This window comes from Engraulis encrasicolus, chromosome 10 (genome assembly GCF_034702125.1).
Source record: "Engraulis encrasicolus isolate BLACKSEA-1 chromosome 10, IST_EnEncr_1.0, whole genome shotgun sequence".
Taxonomy (NCBI): Eukaryota; Metazoa; Chordata; class Actinopteri; order Clupeiformes; family Engraulidae; genus Engraulis; species Engraulis encrasicolus.
In genome coordinates, this window is record NC_085866.1 from 54129092 (window position 1) to 54149887 (window position 20796).

General features: G+C 47.7%; 1 protein-coding gene across 2 annotated transcripts in view; it reads left to right on the plus strand.

Moving 5' to 3' along the window:
* atf7a (activating transcription factor 7a) overlaps positions 1–20796 on the plus strand; it is a 50692-nt gene that overhangs the window by 13974 nt on the left and 15922 nt on the right. For both annotated transcript variants that reach the window (XM_063209368.1, XM_063209369.1), the window contains exons 3-8: positions 8715–8811; positions 9604–9734; positions 12676–12849; positions 16437–16594; positions 16958–17051; positions 20170–20286. In XM_063209368.1, coding sequence (XP_063065438.1) covers positions 8715–8811; positions 9604–9734; positions 12676–12849; positions 16437–16594; positions 16958–17051; positions 20170–20286 — 771 coding nt within the window. The remainder of the gene's footprint in view (positions 1–8714; positions 8812–9603; positions 9735–12675; positions 12850–16436; positions 16595–16957; positions 17052–20169; positions 20287–20796) is intronic.

Here is a 20796-nt window from a genome sequence, read left to right on the forward strand (position 1 = left end):
GTGTCTCAAATGGTGCACTTGAGTCAGTGAATTGACGTTTAATGCATAGTGCACACTTTACGTAATGCATGGTGTTCATGGAAGGTTTGAACTTTCAGTGCACTGAATTTGCAGCGCAAATGCCTCACGCACTGAAACATAGTGCCCGAAATGAGTCGCACATGTCATCTGCCACCAACCGGCAACAGATATTACGACGTCATACCGATTGGGTTTGAACAGTCGTGAAAGCTTACACATCAATGCAGCAAGATGATTGGATCAATGACAGAGTAGCTCAGCAAGCAATTGGCTCTTGTTGCCTGACAGGTGGGAGATGTGCAGGCACATGCATATTGGCGTTCCAAATTGCCCCTCACCATCCATAAGTGTCTCTGGTAGAGCAGCTAACCCACTTGTGTGGCGTTTGTAGAGTTGAGTAGAGTAGCTATTGTTCAATGCATTATGTATAGAGTGGAGTTGAGTAGAGTAGCCAACCCACCATGCACTGTGAAGGGTTGAGTAACTATGTGTGGAGTTGAGTAGCTAACCCACAAGTGCCATGTGCTACTCTACTCTAAAACAATCAGGCAGCTTAGCCACCACGAGGGCTCAGTCTCCTCTTTTGCGCTCACTCACCACTCAAGTGGAAACACACACACACACACACACACACACACACACACACACACACACACACACACACACACACACACACACACACACACACACACACACACACACACACACACACACACACACACACACACACACACACACACACACAGGTTTGGCATCAAGGTGGTGGTAGTGAGCTCAATCTCAGCTAGTGAGATGTGAGGTATTGTGAACTGCAAACTCCGAGAGCTAGCGGGGACTCAAACTCAGAGCGCTACTAGCGCTTCTTGTGTTGTGATTGTGAATGTTGATTGAGAGCAGGAGTGATGTGGGGGATAGCTAACTGTTGTGTTATTGTGAAATAGGCAGGCATGGCTAAAACAGCGACTAACTAATGTCTCGCTCGCCAGTGACTCAGAGCCTGTGGAGATGAGTAATGCGGCTGCTGTCGTTGCCTCAACTCGTCTTTTCCCTCTCTCTCTGTGTCTCTCTCTCTCTTTAACCCAACACAGTCTCTCTCTCTGCTTTCAACCAATTCAGTCAGTCTATTAAGCCTGGCAGTCTTCGTCTCTCTCTGCCTGTTTTTTTAACCAACTCAGTCTCTCGTTCTCTTTGTCTTTCTTAAGGCCTAGCAGTCTTTCTCTCTCTTCAACTAGTATTCTCTCTCTCTCTCTCTCTCTCTCTCTCTCTCTCTCTCTCTCTCTCTCTCTCTCTCTCTCTCTCTCTCTCTCTCTCTCTCTCTATTTCTTTCTTTCTTTCTTTCTTTCTTTCTTTCTTTCTGCTTGTCCATCTTTTCTCTTTCTCTCAACTGTGTCTAGTTTGTACTTGTCTCTCTCCCTCGTGCACTGCACACACACACTTACACGCGCACATGCTCACACATGCAGCCTGTGAGTTTACTTGGCTGTGCGGTGCCATGTTGTGTTGGTAGCATGCGGCCTAGGGAGTAATGTCCCATTAAAGAGTTTTGCTTTCTCTCTCTCTGGATGAGGTCCACTCCCCACAGTTCTCACACAAGTCAGCTAGCTAGTTAAATTCTCTACCAGCGTGCGTGCGTGCGTGTGTGCGCGCGTGGTAGGTAACTTTTCTCACTGCACTGCACACACTCTCCTTTTCTCTGACCCTGAAGCTTTGACTTGCAACAGATTTTTTCCCCACTTTTTCATGGGGCTTGAGCAACCCCCTTACCACACACAAGCACGCTGGCACACACACACACACACACACACACACACACACACACACACACACACACACACACACACACACACACACACACACACACACACACACACACACACACACACACACACACACACACACACACACACACACACACACACACACAGAAATTCACTCCTGAGGGGGAGCGACCGGCTACTGCTGCACATACTCACCAGGAGGTTTTGATTTGGATTTCGCGGTTGCGCTGATCAGGACGGGAGATGGTGCTGCCTGTAAGAGTGCACACACACACACACACGCGCGCGCACTCGCACACACCTCCTCTGATGTTCATTTTCCAGCCGCCCCATGTGCTTGCTCACGGCCCTCCAGCCCCAGCCCTCCAGCTACACACACAATCACACACATACACACTCCTCTTCCCCTCCTTCCCTCCATTCCTTCCTCTCCCAGCTTGTTGCCCGGCCTCACAGGCCTTGTGCGGTTTAGCCACGCTAAGTGTAAACATTCAGCACAGCAACATGACTCTGGAATGAATAATAGATGTGGGCTAGTTGTTAGCCCGTGTATTCTTTCTCTCTCTCTCTCTCTCTCTCTCTCTCTCTCTCTCTCTCTCTCTCTCTCTCTCTCTCTCTCTCTCTCTCTCTCTCTCTCTCTGAATACTGTCTCTCTGCAGAGGAGAATGCATCCATGTGTGCATGTATGCAGGCACAAACACAAAAAAAGAAGGGACAACAACCACAGAAAAACCTCAGCGCTCACATCCTTATCTCCAGACTGCTTAATCTTTTATGTATGGCTGCCTGCCTGCGTGGTTATGCAATTGGAAGGGCTTATGATGACTGGGCCCGGGGGAGAGGGGGAGGGGCAGCGGTAATGAAAATAACGCCACAGTCACGGCCGCAGCCACGCGCCAGCCCAGCGTGTTGCCGGGGACGACAGAAGGTTGATGCTGCCGGGCTCCGCCCATCTCCTCCTCCCGTCGCCGTTGGAGACCAGGGACGGCCTGCTGCTCCACTCACTCACTCACTCGCACTGACTTGCGAACGGACGGACGGACCGGCCGCTAAACGGAAGTAGCAACGTTCAAGGACTGGACCGATGGCGTTGCCAACGCCACTTCTCTCTCTCTCTCTCTCTCTCTCTCTATCTCTCGCTCTCGCTCTCGCTCTCGCTCTCTCTCTCTCGCTCTCGCTCTCTCTCGCTCTCTTTCTCTCTCTTTCTCTCTCTTTCTCTCTCTTTCTCTCTCTTTCTCTCTCCCCCTCCCCCTCTCTCTCTCTCTCTCTCTCTCTCTCTCTCTCTCTCTCTCTCTCTCTCTCTCTCTCTCTCTCTCTCTCTCTCTCTCTCTCTCTCTCTCTCATGGATGGACCAAGGGACTGCCAAACAGGAAGTAGTGTCTGTATTGGGCTGGGCCCTGTGGCATTTGCCAACGGCACTACTAGTACCGGCGCTACGCTGTTACTCTGCCACTGTGTTGGTGCATAAACACCTTCCTGCCTTGCTGACGCACGCTGGCCCCAGGGCGTCAGCTGCTTTTAGCCGCTACGATAGAAACCTGCCTACCTACCCCTCTCTCGTCCCTCCTCCCCTCCCCGTTGCTCTCTCCTCCCTCCTCTTCATTCTCCCGAGGTGCAGCCTCATGCAAAGCAGCCAGTTCAGATGTGCAGCGTGCATCGCAAGGCGAAAGAGGCACATGAGAGAGAGGCTAAAGAGAAGTCTGCAAGGCTGGAAACAACGAGGCTGGAGAGAACGAGAGACTACAGGCCAGATAGAGAGACCAGAATATAGATGGAGACACTGCAGCCTCTCACAGAGGTGGGCTAGGTTGCTGTAACATCACACCTCTCATTGCTGCTAGACACTGTAGAGGGAGAGACTAGAGACAGGCCAATGCAAGTATGCAAGGAAAGGTTGCTGCACGAGTAGGCCAAGGGAGACCAGTCTTGGTTGGTGAACACTGGAGAGAGAAAAAAGGTTAGAGAGAGGAAGACGGCTCTGCAGGGGAAGGTTGTTAGTAGTGGTGTTAGTAGACATGGGAGAGGGTGGAAAAAGAGCTCACCCCAGCGTGCAGGGGTAGGAGACAGACCTGTCTGCAGTGGTAGGTTGCTAAGAGAGTGAGACCTCGCCTTTGTCTGCAGGGAAATGTTAGAAAAAAAAGGTCTTGTAACAGGATGTTAGAAAGAAACCAATCTTGTTAGAAAGAGACCAGTCTTGTCCCAGGACATTGCCCCAGTTGATGGGCAAAGAGAGAAGAGGGCCAAGGAGGGCAAGTGAAGTGGGCCAAGTGAAGCCTATCGGTGTTAGTAAACACTCAATGTTGGTGTGGAGCTGAGGATTGCAGCAGATGGGGTATTTTTGTGTGCGACCTCGCACCCCCCCCAAATCCATTTGCATCCAGCTGTCACCAGCACTCTCAGGAGCACTGTACTTACACACACACACACACACACACACACACACACACACACACACACACACACACACACACACACACACACACACACACACACACACACACACACACACACACACACACACACACACACACACACACTAGACGCCGACGGCTATCCCACCCGCACTGCCATCACATGCCATTAGTTGCAAAAGTAGGCTTGCACAAACTGGAAAGAAAAATAAATCTGCTTTGTAACATCGCATGGCATAACTTGCAAAAGCTGATGTGCACAAAGTAAAAAAAATACTGTTTTGGTTGCAAGTGAAAGGCATCATCATATGCAGAACAAAACACACTCAACTTTCATGAAACAATGTTGGCACCTGCACTGCATTGCTTTGCATTGCCATTGCATTTTACCCCTTCTTAAAAATGCCCCTATGCTTGCATGCAGCACTGCTGGCAGCTTTGGCCGGGCCCAGGACAATGTCTTCCGAAAGGTCCCCCCATTCAATACATGCAATGTGATGAGGACCCAATTCTGCTCACCCCCCCCCCCCCCCCTCCATGCATGTTGTAGTGGCCCAGCATGCCTCGTGTCTTTCTGCTCCACCGCTATTTTCTTTCCTTTTGAAGTAGATTTGTGAAGGCGTCAAAAGTGTTCTGTTGTAAACGCCCCGTCGCCACCAGTGCCACCTCACCACCTCTCCTCTTGTAAAAATAATAAACAATCTTAAGCATGTCTTGGGTGAACTTGTGTACGTTCTTTCCACTCGCTTGTTCCCTCTTCTCCTCTTCCTCATCCAGCTTTTCCTCCCCTCCTCTTCCTGCTCCTCCTGTTCAGTCTCATCGCCATGCTAACTGCCTCCTCTGGGTTTGTTTCCCCTGAGAAGTGGTCAGCAGGAGTGGGAACTGGCTCTGTCCAGCTCTCATCTTTCCTGCTAAGTGACTCTTATGTCCTTCACCACCAACTCTACCACCCTAGACACCCCCCCACAACTCCCATCTCCATTCTTCACCACCACCATTGCTACAACTCCTATATACCTGCTACACCGCCCACCCCCATCCCCCGTTCTTCATTGCTAGAATAACCCTAGACCCCGCTCCCCCCCATCTCGATTTCTCCTAGACTCTCCTAGACTCCCTCTCCCCATCTTCATTGCATTGCTTCATTCATCTACAACCCCCGAGTCCCCCTTTCTCCCCTCCTCTAGACCCCCCTACACTTCCACCTCCACAGCCCCCACCCGATCTCTCTTTCTTTCTTCAATTCTTTCTCTCTCTCTCTCTCTCTCTCTCTCTCTCTCTCTCTCTCTCTCTCTCTCTCTCTCTCTCTCTCTCTCTCTCTCTCTCTCTCTCTCTCTCTCCTCCACTGGGCCGGGCCTTCGTCTAACCTTGTTGGCCAGTGGAGCTAGTGTGCCATGCAGTTGTTGCGCTGGTGATGCTGGTACATCTAAAAATACAGCGGCTGACACTTGACTGTGTTTCCACTGGGTTCGCTGGCTCACTTGCTTGCACACTCGGTTTCTCACTCACTCGTCTGCCTGTCCACTCCCTCCCTCTCTCTCTCTCTCTCTCTCTCTCTCTCTCTCTCTCTCTCTCTCTCTCTCTCTCTCTCTCTCTCTCTCTCTCTGCCTCCCTCCCTCCCTCTTTCCCTTCCTCTTCTTCTCCGTCTCTCTCTCTCTCTCTCTCTCTCTGCCTCCCTCCCTCCCTCTTTCCCTTCCTCTTCTTCTCCGTCTCTCTCTCTCGTTCTGTTTCTCTTTCTCTCTTTCTCTCACGGCTACACTGTAACTGTGACCCGCCGCCAGAAATAGTGCAGGCAGGGTGTGGAGTGCCAAAGAGGGGGGTGCTGAGAGAGAGCGAGAGAGAGAGAGAGAGAGATGGGGCAGAGGCCTCTTCTGCTCTGCCAGCCAGCCACTGTCGGTTCCTCCCACACACCCGACTGAGTCAGCCAGCTCCTAGACAAGAGTGGAGAGGAGAGAGGCGGGGGAAGGAATGCGAGTGCGCACACACTCACCGCATGGCCACGGCCACAAGCAGACTTTGAGCCGCTGCACAGTAGCCGCACACACACACACTCAAAAGACATAAACATGCATACACACACACACACACACACACGACGTAGGCATGTGCACACAAGATATGGACACACACATACACGCACACATACATGCACACACGACATAGACATGCACACACAAGATTGGACATGCACACAGAGACATACAAGACCCAGACATGCACAAATATATACATGCACTTCTGGCACACATACGCACAGTTACACTCATTCCCAGTCGTCGCACGCAGCACTTTGAGGCTGTTCGGCCCTCAGTTTCGATTGCGGCTGTTTCGCAACGGCAGATTTGGGGCAGTGGCCCGTGGCTTTTTAACGACCCTGGCGAGGAGGCTTGGCCCGCCGGCTTATCGCGTCCAAAGGGCTGCTGGGGTCAAAGTGCACGTCTTGGGGATTTTTGGCACTTCTGCCGGCCGCACAAGCAGATGTCTTTGTTTCGCTCATTGTCGGGAACGATGTGTGTTGCGTAAGCTAAGCATTGCCGGCTATTTAAAGGCCTTGGCCACTAGTACTCCCCATTGCCCTACCCACCACGCTCCTCTGTCTAACCCACTATCAAAATAGGTGGATAGATAGAGCAAGATCAAAATGTCATGATACCATTTATTATGTCAGTCGGAACAAAATGAGGAAATCAGTTCCGGTTTGCATACAGGTGCGTTACGTGCTCTAAACATATGGCGGACATTTCTACACATCGTGGTTAGCCCAATGGTTTGCTCCATTGATCCTCTCTTAGTTTACGCAGACTGCATAAACGGGGGTTTGTACCCCCTCCTTCCTCCCCCCACCCCTTCCCCTCCCTCCTTGTGCCGTTTTGGTTTCCAGGAAGTGGATCGTCGTCATGACGAATCCTGATCGGTTTTCCCCCTGCTGCCCATTCCCGACCCCCACTCCGGTCTTCTCCCCTGAACCGAAAAGTGGGAAATCAGGTCAGCACTGCTAACAGGTGTCGTATGACTGACGTTTCAGCTCCTAGTGGCCAACTGGTTGGTCCTATCGATCATCCCCATTTATGCAGACCGCATGGAAGGGCGGTTTCTACCCACCCCCGTCCCTTCATGGTTTCCAGGAAGTGGTTCATCGTCATGACGAATCCTGATCGCCCCCCCTCCCAATCAGTCTTCTGTCTGGAGGCCTGGCAGGTTTCATGTCATTTATCACCGGCGTGCTTGACACACAACCGGCCTTACACCGCACTGCACTCCAGGCTAGTGTTGAGAGCTGAGCGTTGAGAGTGCAGGGTGGAGAGGATGCAGAGAACAGAGGAAGAGAATAGAGGAAGACGGGGCGTGGTGCATTGGGGGTCCTCAGCTGAATAGACAACCCTATTGTCGTAGACCTTCTGCCCAGGGGCTGATGGAGAGAGAGAGAGAAGGAGAAAGAGAGAAGAGAGGGAGGTCAGTGGGATCATCTCCCCAAACACGGGCGTGTTATTTTTCTGCCCCACACAAACAGGCTTTTGTTGTGCGCGGCGGCACTCGCACAAACGCAAGAGAATACACACGCTTGGCTGCAGAGAAAGAGTGCGGGCGGCGACCGTCACATACAGTATACAGTCTCAGGTTTTGCAGAAAAGTGATATTTGCGTGTGTACGTGTGTGTGTACGTGTATGTGTGTGGGGCCTAAGGATACACCCAGAACAAACACTGAATATTCCTTTTGTCAATTCCTGTTCAATAGCTGACGTCTGCTGAGCCTCACGGCTCTTGAGTGTGTCTAAATGATTACCTTTTGCTTGCGTTTCTTCCTGCATTGTTGCGCTTCCTCTTTTGTGTTGCGTATGTGTATTGTTATATGTTTGTATTGCTTGTATTTCTGTGTGCGTACAAATGCGTGTATATTGAGTGATGGGCTGGACTTGTGTAGTGGGTCTGTCTTGGTCAATGATTTTTTTTTGGGCTCTACATCAGATGGTACAATGATAGCTAATGCTCATCAATTAATTAGTAATTGCTAATTAATGTACATAGATAAGCCACTAAAAACAAAAACAAAAGATCCATGCAATAGCGGCATTAGCTGTCATTTCACCACCCTGACGTGTGCTGCTACTAAAACGTCATTGACCCATGTATGTAAGGATGATGTATAGTGTTTTAGTGAGTTATATGTTGGATCTGTGCGTTGTGTATCATGTGTATCCTCCTGCTGGATGCCTTAATTTCCCTCTGTCGCTCTGCTCTTCTCTCTACTCTATTCTGCTCTTCTCTCTACTCTACTCTGCTCTGCTATTCTACTCTGGTCTGCTCTACTCTACTCAACTGCACTCTACTCTACTCTGTTCTGCTGTACTCTACTACACTGTACTGTTTTACTCTACTCTACTTCACTCAACTCTGTTCTACTTAACTCTATTCCTCTCTACTCAAATCTACTGTAGTATACTCTGTTCTACTGTACTCTACTCTACTATATTCTAATGTTATGTCGTGTTCTATTCTATCCAGAGGTTCACCAATGAGGACCACTTGGCCGTACATAAACACAAGCATGAGATGACATTGAAGTTTGGCCCGGCCAGGACAGACTCCGTCATTATAGCAGGTATCTCCTCATCCACACCATCAAAATGATCAAGTCTCAGCCATTTCAGTGTTGTAGTTTCAGTGTTTGTGGGCTTTTTTAATGAAAAGATCTCATTTCACAAATTCAAAAAGATCAGTTGTTTTAGTATCTGTGTTTTTTTTGTTTTCCTATTCAAAAACATGCCATTCCATTTTACGAATGATCATGGACTCTATCCCCTCAATACTCTCTGCTTTTAGTCTTTGTTGTTTTATGTCTTGTCTTTGGGAAGTGAAAAGTATTAAAGTGACTTTGAGATGTTTTTTATACATCTATTTGCACTTACTTTCGCTTTCTTAGTTGCAAACTTCCTTGAAAATAACTTGCTGTGTAATTTCCCTGTCTTCTTGGAGATCAGAGACCTCACACACAGAAAAGAAAAAAATACACATTCGGCCTCCAAACATTTCTAATTACACTCAAACCACTCAAACCTCTCTCTCTCTCTCTCTCTCTCTCTCTCTCTCTCTCTCTCTCTCTCTCTCTCTCTCTCTCTCTCTCTCTCTCTCTCTCTCTCTCTCTCTCTCTCTCTCTCTCTCGTACTCGCTCTCTTTGTTGTCTTTATTTTTCTTATGCTCTGTTTCTGTCACACAATTTCTTTTCTTTCTTGGTCATTCTCTTTTGTCTCTCTCTCTCTCTCTCTCTCTCTCTCTCTCTCTCTCTCTCTCTCTCTCTCTCTCTCTCTCTCTCTCTTGCTCTCTTGCTCTCTCGCTCTCTCTCTCATATCTTCCTCTCTCTGATCTCTGGGCCTGTATTGTTTCTCCGCTCCAGATCAGACTCCAACTCCCACACGTTTCCTGAAGAACTGTGATGAGGTGGGCCTGTTCAACGACATCGCCAGCTCCTTTGAGCAGGAGTTCCGCAAGGCACAGGAGGACGACGACAAGCGCGCCAAGAACCCTGTGAGTGTTCCATGTTCCGGGTTCCAGGGGGGCGGCTGACTGAGGGGGTGGAGGAATAGGGATTTACACCACAGGGAGGAGGAGGAGGAAGAGGTGTAGTGAAGGGCTGTGGTATGTGTGAACAGTGTGTGTGGGGGATGGAGGTAGTGTGGAGGAGCTTGGCATGGAAGAAGAGTGTGTGTGTGTGTGTTGATGTGTTTGTGTTTATGTTCGACTGAGGGATTGAGAGTGCATTTATCTGTGGGAGTGAATGTGTTGGAGTGTTTCTTGTGGGAGGTTCAGTGTGTGTGTGTGTCTGAGGCAGAGGGCATTTTTTTTTTGTCCAGCGTGGTGGGATCCAAACAGCATTATTTGGGCAGCCCTCACTGTAGAGACCTGCATTGGGAGTAGGTCCTGCGGGACCCAGCGCAAATCTTGCGGGAACGGGCGGTCTGGGCCAAGCTGCGGGCAGGAATGGGCGGGAGAATTCAAATATAGTGGAGTTGTGCGGGCGGCACGGGACTCACTAGTTTCACACTGTGTCGGCCCGGATGGCTGCAGTCCACTTGCGCCTAATGTCACTCAGAATGACAGCTGCCTCACGTTGCAGAAGATAGCTGGTAGGCTATGTGTTTTCCGTTGAAGTAAACCATCAAATGAACTATTGTAGACCTACTGGTTATTTAAGCAACCCATAAGTAGGCTAATTTTGCAAACGACACCCTGATGCAGCCGTATTTATCTTGGCAACTAATAAGCTCGCATTTGGTCACCGCTTTCCAATAGAAAAGGGGGCCGATATTGAGAGAAAAAAGGTACCGGTAGCCTATGGCCTAGACCTGTTATATTAGTTGTTAATTGAACATTTTTTTTTAAACTTACATCAAAATAATGCAGGTCAAAATAATGTAAACCACTGCAGAATTAGGCATAGTCTATTGCAAATTCATTGCAAAATAGCCCATGCCGATGTAACTTTTTCTTGACGACACCGTTATTAAAACAGCTGGCAGTGGTCACCACTGGAAGCGGAGTTGATCCCGTTATTGAGGCTAGGCCTACAAGAAGAAGTATATTGTTTATCTACATTATTTGGTCAAATGCAATGTAGGCTATCAGCATATTGCATATACCGTACCTTACCTGGATGGGTCCGTGTAACGCTTTGCAGTGCTTTGATCCATTTAAAAAAAATTCATTGCCTTGGCTCAAGTAGCGCCAGATGTGTTCGCCGAATTGCGTGCCTGCATTTAAATGCATTTAAATTACCACTAGCATCATATCCCTTACTGACGAAGCGCGTAGAAATTTTTGGCCTGCGTCTCAAACTCGTCATCTGTGCCGCGAGTTCTGCGGACGCGCAAGAATTGACTATAAGGTAAACTTTTTGCCATGGAGGGCGGATGGTGGCTAGGCACGTTAAGAGGCTACGAGCAGTTGGACAATATGATGCTGGTAATTTAAATGCCTGGAGAAAAGTGCCGTGTTGGAAAAACGTGCGCAACCAAGAGGAACCACGTCTGGTCATGGTTAATACATTTTCACCTCTAATGACATTAAACACAGTAGGCCTAAAGAAACACTGGCACATCTTATCCAGTGACCCAAAATTTGGACAATAATTTTCTAACCCCCGAGATTTGCCTATAGAAGACAGATTACGCGACTCAGCGGACGCCCACTCCACCTCATAACTGGCTATGTGACCTCCCCTCAGGACAGGTAATTTCCGCTGCCGTAATTGTGTCAACTGCAACGCAATGAAAAGGCAAAACTTTCTACCACCCTCGCACTGGAAAAGTTTTTTTTTCAGTAAAGGGAAGGATCACGTGCTGATGCCGCACGTCTTCAATTGTTTGTGTGCTGAAATGTCCCAGCAGCTGTGCTGCTTAAAACATGACAATATTAAATCATGCCCCAACTTGGGCACTGTACTGGGAAGTTTGCAGCTTGGCCTACAGCTGAGCCAGTCGTTCTGTCAGATCTGTACGTCTCAAGCTGACTTGCCATCCATGTCATTTGTAGGCATATCTCTACAAAACACATCTGGGCTTCTTGAGCGAAGACATCCCCCGGCTCCCTCGTGCAGTCCAACCACGACGCAGGCATTTAAGATTGGAATATGAACTCATTTTACTTTGGTTTCAAATTCACCTAGTCTTTCAAAAGCCACCGACAAATTACATTGAAATGTACAAACAACATCAATTACCTGTTTTCTGAGTTATCTGGAACATTAAAATTGAAGTTTTGAACCCAATTTTCATCTTTTTCATATGAATTCCTGAAATGGAGCAAAGCACTTCAAAGCGTTACACGAAACGGGTCGTCGGATGATGCCAGATAGCCTATGTTGCCGACAGAATTTGTCATCTTTTTTCCCCAAGCAAAATACCTGCAAAATCTGACGAATAATTGTGGGGTTTTTTTGCCATGTGACTGCAAGTTTTGTTTTTTTGTTTGTTGGTTTGTGTTAATAAACCGAAATTGAATTTGATTCCGTGTTGGGTTGTCATCCATTGAAAGTATGGGTAAGCAAGTCATTCAAGCAGCCCTGTTTAAATGTTTAATTAGCCTACATTCGGAGAAGAATAGAAAAAGCTGCAGATATTTCGTTTATGAAAGTGAATGTAAACAAAACAGAAGCGCGAAGCGCTATTCCAATGCACCAAGAGACCAGCATGCGGGAGTGGGAGTGGACAACACTGCGGGACTGGGCGGGCACAGTGTTCAAACCCTGCGGGAGCGGGCGGTAATGGTCTAATATTCAGCGGGAGCGGGCAGGAGAGAAATGAGAACCCGCCCAATGCCCATGCACACTGCATCCTACACACGCGCACGCACACACGCACACACACACACACACATGCACATACAAACGCAAGCAAAAGTGCGCACACAGGCACAGACTCCATCACAGACCCACTCACCCATTTCTTCCTCCTCTGTCTCCTTCTCTTAGCTGCAGCTGACCACCCCCAGTGCAGGAGGAGTGCTGGACATGAGTCTGCAGACGCCTTCCGACGTCAAGGTAAAGGAGGAGGAGCCAGTAGAGGTTGACTCCTCCCCTCCAGGAAGTCCAGAGTCCATCTCCAGCAGATCCGACAGTGGCCGGGAGTCGGTGGGGAGGCCTAAGGTAACTATCTCCACTCAAGCATGGGTGCGTTTCCCAGCAGCAAACTACATAACTACGAACTACATAACAAGTTGGTTCCCACACCTAATCTCGAATCGCCCGGCGGGTTCACGCCGCAGATCTGTGCATTTGAGAACCGGAAAGTTGGTATGTAATGTGGACCGAAAAATATTTTTTTCCTCCGCGAACCGTGATGACAATGTGGACGTCAGCAGGTTAATTTGGGTAACACATAGTCAGGTGCGGAAAAGTTCAGAGCCCGATATGAACACGGTGGTTCGCAGGTTAGTACTTAAGTGCTGAACGTAACTGGTATGTATGGGCATGGGCATGGGCACCGTTCGGGTCGGCCTGAAAACAGTGTAGGTGTTTAGCAAAATCGTTGTTTGGAAACGGGGTCCTGAGCGTTTGTCACGTATCGCAACACTAGCACCACAGTCAATTCTTTCACTGGCCCATAACACTGGCACCACATCAAATATTTTCACAACTAAGCAAAATGGAAGTCTCTCAATGATCCACACCTGGCCCGATAGTTGTCCCTCATTACATTATATTACATTACATTTGGCAGACGCTTTTATACTAAGAGACTTGCAATCGAGACATAATCACAGCATACAACACTTGCATATGCAAAGTGCACAGGAAATAAATACAACAATAGGTGCAAATGCAGGGCGTTTAGTTTTTAATTTAAGTACATTAGCACAGGATTAAATAGATGAGACACACACGCACACACACCCACATACCCAAAGCACAACATGCCTTAGTCAACCCTGGGCCTGAACCAGTAGTTGCGCTGCCTGTCTCAGTGATCACAACTAGCACCGCACTCAGTAGTCTTCATGTGGTCCACATCATCAGCTCAGAGGAGAGCTTCCTGGTGACCCACGATGTCACATTCAGCAGAGGACTCTAAGGGCCAATTTTCGATTCCATGGTTTTGAATAAAACTCACACGGCAGAGCTCTATGTTGTTGGAGCCGCCCCTTGTTTAGCCATGCTCTGCTGTGATGAAATTGGGAGCTCATTAGGGCTGTAACGATATTGTATCGAACCGAGAAATCGCGATACACAGTGTCATGATACTGTATCGTGATACAAAGAGGAAATATCGTGATACACCCTTTCAAAGTTTTGTTACCCATCAGTCCAGAAAACAACCATATGATATGATGTGATAATGCTTTTAAGCTTCAAATCATCATCATTATTATATTAAAACTTTTTAAAATTATTAGTAGCCTCTTGTAACCTGTTCTACTTATAAAGCATCATAGTTTTTATTCATAATTTTATTTCATAACGTTGGCAATTCTGAAATCCTGGGGTGTATCGAACCGTAGGTCAAAAATCATGATACGAACCGAATCGTGAGTTGAGTGTATCGTTACAGCCCTAGCTCATTGTTTATAGCACGTCTGCGTCAGTGTGCGGGGGTAACCAAAATTGTTGGAACCAATAGTGCTCCGCAGTGCTGTCGGAACTGATGTGCGGAGACTCTCAAGCTAATTTCAGGCCAGCTAGAATGGTATGGAGCTGGTACTTGAACCGGTTACCTTGATGGTGAGCCTCATGTGGAATGCACTGCTGAACAAAACATATTTTTGGGGGCGATATGTGATTTGGCGACACCGAGTGGTGGGTGTTGTGGAATACTCAAGAGATATTTTTTTTTTGCCCTGTACACCCTCAGTGCATTAGCAGTCTGCAATGTAGTGCAGTAAAATTCATATCAACATTGCCATTAGTACCGGTACATCTCACTGTGCCAGAGACTGGCAAGGGAGAAAAGTACAAACTGCTCAACCAATACTCTGCCCTAATAATAATCTTTAATGAAGCCGTTTTGGGCCTTCCATGCACAGAGGCTTGGCAAGCAGCTGTAATGAGGTCTTTGTCCTATCCTTGGGCAGTCCTCCTGACAGGCAAGTATGTTAATATGTGATGTGTGCAGCTCTAACTCTGTAGCTTTGACCAGCACAATTTGAGTGACCTTGGAGCTTCACCAGATGTGATCTGTTTCCAGCTACATTATGGAGCTCTGAACTGGGCAAGAGGTCGCCGCCTCTCCCAGCCAGAGCCTGTTGTTTAGATGCCTACAGCAGGAAGAGGAACCTGGATGTGTTTTCTTTAGACGGTAATCAGGGGGTATTGGGGTATTTCCCTTCCCGAGTCATGCCAGATGGGAGGGAGAGAGTGAGAGAGAGATATTAAGGACATGTATACACTTGCTTGCACATGGCTCACAATCAATGCCTTCCGCTGTACATTGGGGAAACCAGATGCACATGTTGGCTTGTTACCATAAGTGGGTACAGAGCCCCCATCTGAGTGGTGCTGGACTGCTATACTGCTCTCCTTAATATCCTCTGATGACATTGAAAGGGTGTAGACAGCCTTGAAATGTGCCCCTTGAACACTGCAGTTAGCCTCCCGCTGTGGTGAGAGTAGGACCCTAGATAGCCACCCAAGTTACGCATCAGTGTTCAAGGATAAACCTGGGCGTTGGAGTTTAGCTGACGCTTTCGCTTTTCAGCTGTGTTTCCTTCTGCCTGTGAACTGTAGTACTTGCCTGGTGTACGTATGGTGTGTGTGTCATTAAGATCAGCTAATTTGCAAAGTTTGTCATGCATGAATGGTCAGGGTTAAACCTGGGCCTTAGATGGCGATTTGCCAACATGGTTAAACATTATTGCTGTGTCTAGCAATTCTGCCTTCAGAAAACTGAAAAAAGGACATGTTTCCTGCACTACATAGCTAATTGTCTACCTATGGTTTGTGTGTCATTAAGATCAGCTGGTTCAGACAATTGGTCACACATCGGTATTCAGGGTTAAACCTAGAAAGACCTTGGTAGTAATACCCCACCTTCCGCTTCCCTGGTCATTCATTTTAGCGTTACCTGTCAATTCTGCCTCAGTGTAATTCCATATTTACCTACGCCAAGGAGGTTTATGTTTTTACCTCTGTTAAGGAGGTTATGTTTGTTTGTCTGTCTGTCTGTCTGTCTGTCTGTCTGTCTGTCTGTCTGTCTGTCTGTCTGTCTGTCTGTCTGTCTGTCTGTCTGTCTGTCTGTCTGTTTGTCAGCAGGATAACTCAAAGTTATGAACGAATTTTGATGAGATTTTTTGGCGTTGTTGGAAATGACAAAAGAAACAATTGAGTAAATCTTGGTGGCGATCAGGATTTTTTTAAGGATTCTTCACCATTGCAGCATAGGGAGAATTTTGACATTTTAGTTTCTAATGCCACAAAAACAAGGCAGAAAGACTTGAAAAATATTAGGGTGTAACATAGTCAAATGTTCTATCAAACCGCTTCCTTGGTGGAGGTCTACTCCCTGAGTGCGTTTCTAGTTATTATAAAGTGGAATCTGCCTGATGAAGGTCTAGGACCGAAACATTGGTTATTAAAGAAAAACAGCGAAATGGTCAGTAATGGTAATGGTCAGCTGAGTGACCCATGGGCCATCTCCGACACACCTGCCAGCTAAGGTGTGCGAAAAAATCCAAGTTTATAATAGTGGAATCTGTCAGTTGTGTGTGAGTGTAACGTCCCCTGGTCTCTCTTCCCCACAGCACACCCCTCCCAAGCCCCCGGTGAGTGCGGCACCCACCCCCACCATCGTGCGCCCGGGCTCCCTGCCGCTCCACATGGGCTACGACGCCCTGCATCCCACGATGCCCTCACCCACCTCCGTCATCACACAGGCTCCCCCCTCCAACAGATCGCTCGGGTACGCTGCAAAAGAGTGTGCGTGCGTGTTTGGGTGTGTGTTTGTGTGCGCGTGGGTGCGTGGGTGCGTGTGCGTGCGTGTGCAAGTGTGTGTATGTATATGTGTCCTCATCACCATATAATCTAGATATGCATACACAGCAGTATTAGGTCCTGCAAAATTGCTTGAAGTGAAATAAATGGACAAGGTGTTAAGTTTTGTCTTCTACTTTTGATGAAGTGCTTGCCAGATCTGTCCATGTTGTTTTGCCTGTCAATGGGAAATATCTGTAGTTTATGTTCCATACTTTGAAGAATATGTTCAAAAACCACTTAAATGCTTTGTTTTATGGATGTCGCATGTTTCCTGTTGTGTTGTGTCCAGTTCCCCGACTGGTTCATATCACATGATGATGCTTCCCAACGGCCAGACTCTACCCATGCTGCCCGGCCCTATTCAGATGCCCTCAGTAATATCTGTAAGTAAAACTCATGCGCGTGCACACACTCTAATACCCAGCTATACACTCAGCCTTGACCTCTGCAGATGCCCTCTGTAACATCTGAGTAGTCAGATCTCTCTCTCTCTCTCTCTCTCTCTCTCTCTCTCTCTCTCTCTCTCTCTCTCTCTCTCTCTCTCTCTCTCTCTCTCTCTCTCTCTCTCTCTCTCTCTCTACACATACGCAGACACACACACACACACACACACACACATTAAAGCTGCATGTCTGGTCAGGTGACGGTGTGTTCCCATGTCTCCATGTCTCCGTGTCCCCTGTCCTGTCCTCTAAGATGGCAGATGATGGGTCAAGTAGGCTGTGGTGTAGGGTTCCCCTCCCAGCCCCAGAACACAGTTACTTTTTTACCTCATTTACTAAATTGGGATGTTGTTTAACTACAAGGAGCGCTGCGTGTAAACAAATGGGAACAGGGAAACTTTTGGCCCCGATGCCAAGCTAAAGGTGGCGTTGAGATGAGTGTAGGATAGTTGATAAAGTGACAAAACCCTTGCTGTTGAAAAAGTGTTGACCAGGTTTAACCCATTGATGCCGATCACTGCATAGCGAAACATTGGCCATAAAATTCAGGCTCGTGAAATTTGAGATAAATAAATAAAAAAAAACTAAACGTGTTTGTATGTCAGAGCTGAAGGAACAAGTTGTCATGCAAGGGTCATGGCTTTTAAATGCAATTCATGTCATTTATCTACAGGGGCTGAGATATTCGGGTTTTTATAAGCTGACAGTGCATTTTTCTAAAAATGGTTTAGGTCGGAGATCACTTAACAGCGGACGCTGGTCTGGACCCGGAGACGGTTCTGTCCGGACCCAAGATAAATTCGATAATGTCACGAGAAGAGACTATTGTGTTATTTTTAAGGCTTATTCTGACAGACTGCCATGCCTATTGACAGTGCGTGCTGTCACAGCCCTTTTAGTGGTGCTGTTACTGTGACAAACTTCAGTCATTTTAGCCCAATCAAATCTTAGAACTAAATTAATTTCTGGCACCGCCTCTCACTTGCTACATTGCTGAATCTGACCTGCATGAGAGGCGCCGACGAGCAGAGAAGATAATAGTTCTAGAATCGTCTCGCGAGTCAAGTGAAGCGGCAACGCTGAGAACCCAGAGTTGGTTGTTGAATAAACAAAGAAATGAGCGTCAGTCTTACAGACAAACATTTCCAAACCTGTGCACGATATGCTCCGAAAACATGGCATTTAATAATTAGCCAACATCGCACCCATATTCATGAAAAGTTTTGAAACATATCATGCATGCAGCCAGATAGCACAGCCGGAACTTGCAATCAAATCCTGTGTCAGTTGACTGACACTAACTGGATGAATGAGAATCTTCGCCAGCAAACAAACGTTTCTTAAACCATGGGGTTTGAGGTAAGAGGAAATTACAGTATTTCCGCAGATTAGGATAGATGGGAATGCAACCTAGCTCTCGCCAGGTATGCTTCGCGTGCTACACTGAAAATTCTGAGATCGACAAATAAGCAAAGTTGTCTCATCTGCGCAACACCTCTGCTCCGCTTTCTCCATGAAGTTATATCAACAAGTCTCTTGCCTGCTAAAAATATGTTCTGTCATTTTGGCATTGTTTCCAATGCAGTCAACTCTCCTTAGCCAGTGTTTCTGCCGCCAGCCTTTTTGTAACCTTTGTTCAGCTCCCTGTCTGCTTTACTAGGTTTCAAATGCATTCGACAAGCAGGCTCTTGCATGTAAAATTGCATCCAGTTCTTCTGTTGCTTTTGTTAGCCTGCAGGCTGCACTACGTTTCTAGTGCAGCATTTGCCCTGCTTGTCCTGTTTGGTTGTCGAAATCTGCAGAATGAGACTAGTGTGTAATCACAACTCGAAGTTACAGAATGTGGCAATCATGGCTAACGTCACTCAACAGTCTCTTGCTAGCTAAAAAAAACTAAATGTGTCCTCAGCTCAAGTTTCTGTATCCAGTTTACTGTAACTTCTGCTCGCCTTCCTTTCTGCAACACTCAGTTTAGAGTGCAGCCCTTGTCCAGCTTGTTCTGTTTGCCTGGTTGAACTCTGTGGTGTGCAGATCAGAGCAGAGCAGAGCGATACGAGACTTGAAGAGGTGGTCTCTCTCTCTCCCGTCCTGACCCCAAGGGGCCACATAAAACATGTTGCCGTGACGGTTGCCATAGATGCAATCTACCAAAACAAAAACAGGCATAAGTCTGTCAGCCGGCCACACCGCCATAACACAGACCTGTCACTTCACGCACGCACGCACGCACGCACGCATGCACGCACGCACGCACGCACGCACGCACACACACACACACACACACACACACACACACACACACACACACACACACACACACACACACACACACACACACACACACACACCACACACACACACACACACGTCTGCCGTGGCCAGCTCTCTAGATGAGCTCCGCTGTGTTTTTCCACAAGAGTAGAGGGGCCATGTACTGTTGGGTGGTGGAATGATCTGTGCATTATATTTAGTATATTAGGAGAATACAGTTAGAGAATGAAAAAAAATATCTTTGGTATAGCTACAGTTACGTGTATGTATGATTGAAACATGCTGAAGTTTGGTGGAGATGGAATGTACTACTGCGACTGGTGTAAGTGGAGTGAAGATTCCAATTTGTATAGCTACTCTAACACACAATGTTTATTTTTGATGGAAATAAGCCACGCATAACAACTCGAGTTCAGCAGAGGAGAAATGGAGTGTAGTTGGTGGAGTCAACTAGTCCACACAGCAGCAATACACATGTTTATGTTTATTTATGATTGAAACATGCTACTCAACAGTCGTGCAAAGCTCCAAAACATGAGAGATAAAGGCTTGTGCATTGGCTTACCATGGTTTGGAGTTTTGGTTTTCTGTGGGTTATAATGTTCATATGTAATTGTTGGCAGGTTGGTAACGTGTGTTTCTGTGTGTGCATGTCCCTGTGTGTGTGTGTGTGCCTGTCCCTGTGTGCGTGTGCGTGTGTGTGTGCGTGTGTGCGTCCCTGTGTGTGTGCGTGCGTGTGTGTCTGTGTGTGTGTGTGTCGTGTGTATCCCTGTGTGTGTGTGTATAGCTGGCGAGGCCCATGATGGTGCCCAACATTCCCGGCATCCCCGGACCACCACTAGGGGGCAGCAGCAGCGGATCCTCATCGCCCTCAGGATATATATCACACTCAGAGGCCAAGATTGTAAGAACACGCACACACACGCACACACACGCCGCACGCACACACACACACACACACACACACACACACACACACACACACACACACACACACACACACACACACATGCGCGCGCGCACACACACACACACACACACACGCACACACCCTTAGGATTCATCCTACACTCAGAGGCCAAGATCGTAAGAGAAAGCACACAGGCACACGCAGGCACACACGCAGGCACACACCACTCAGGCCAAGAACACACACACATACACACCGCTCAGAGGCCAAGATTGAGTATCATTTTCTCTCGCGCACGCGTGCGCACACACACACACACACACAGAAACACACACTCACACACTGCGGTTTCTCAGATTTCAAGCCTGTCAGTGATCTCCACCAAGAGAGTGCATGTACAGCATGACTCTGATTCGCACAGTGCAGCATGTCTCATTCCTGAAAAGTCTACTTCTCTTTGAAACATTTTTAAAAACTTGATTTAATATAGTTCAGCTACAAAAA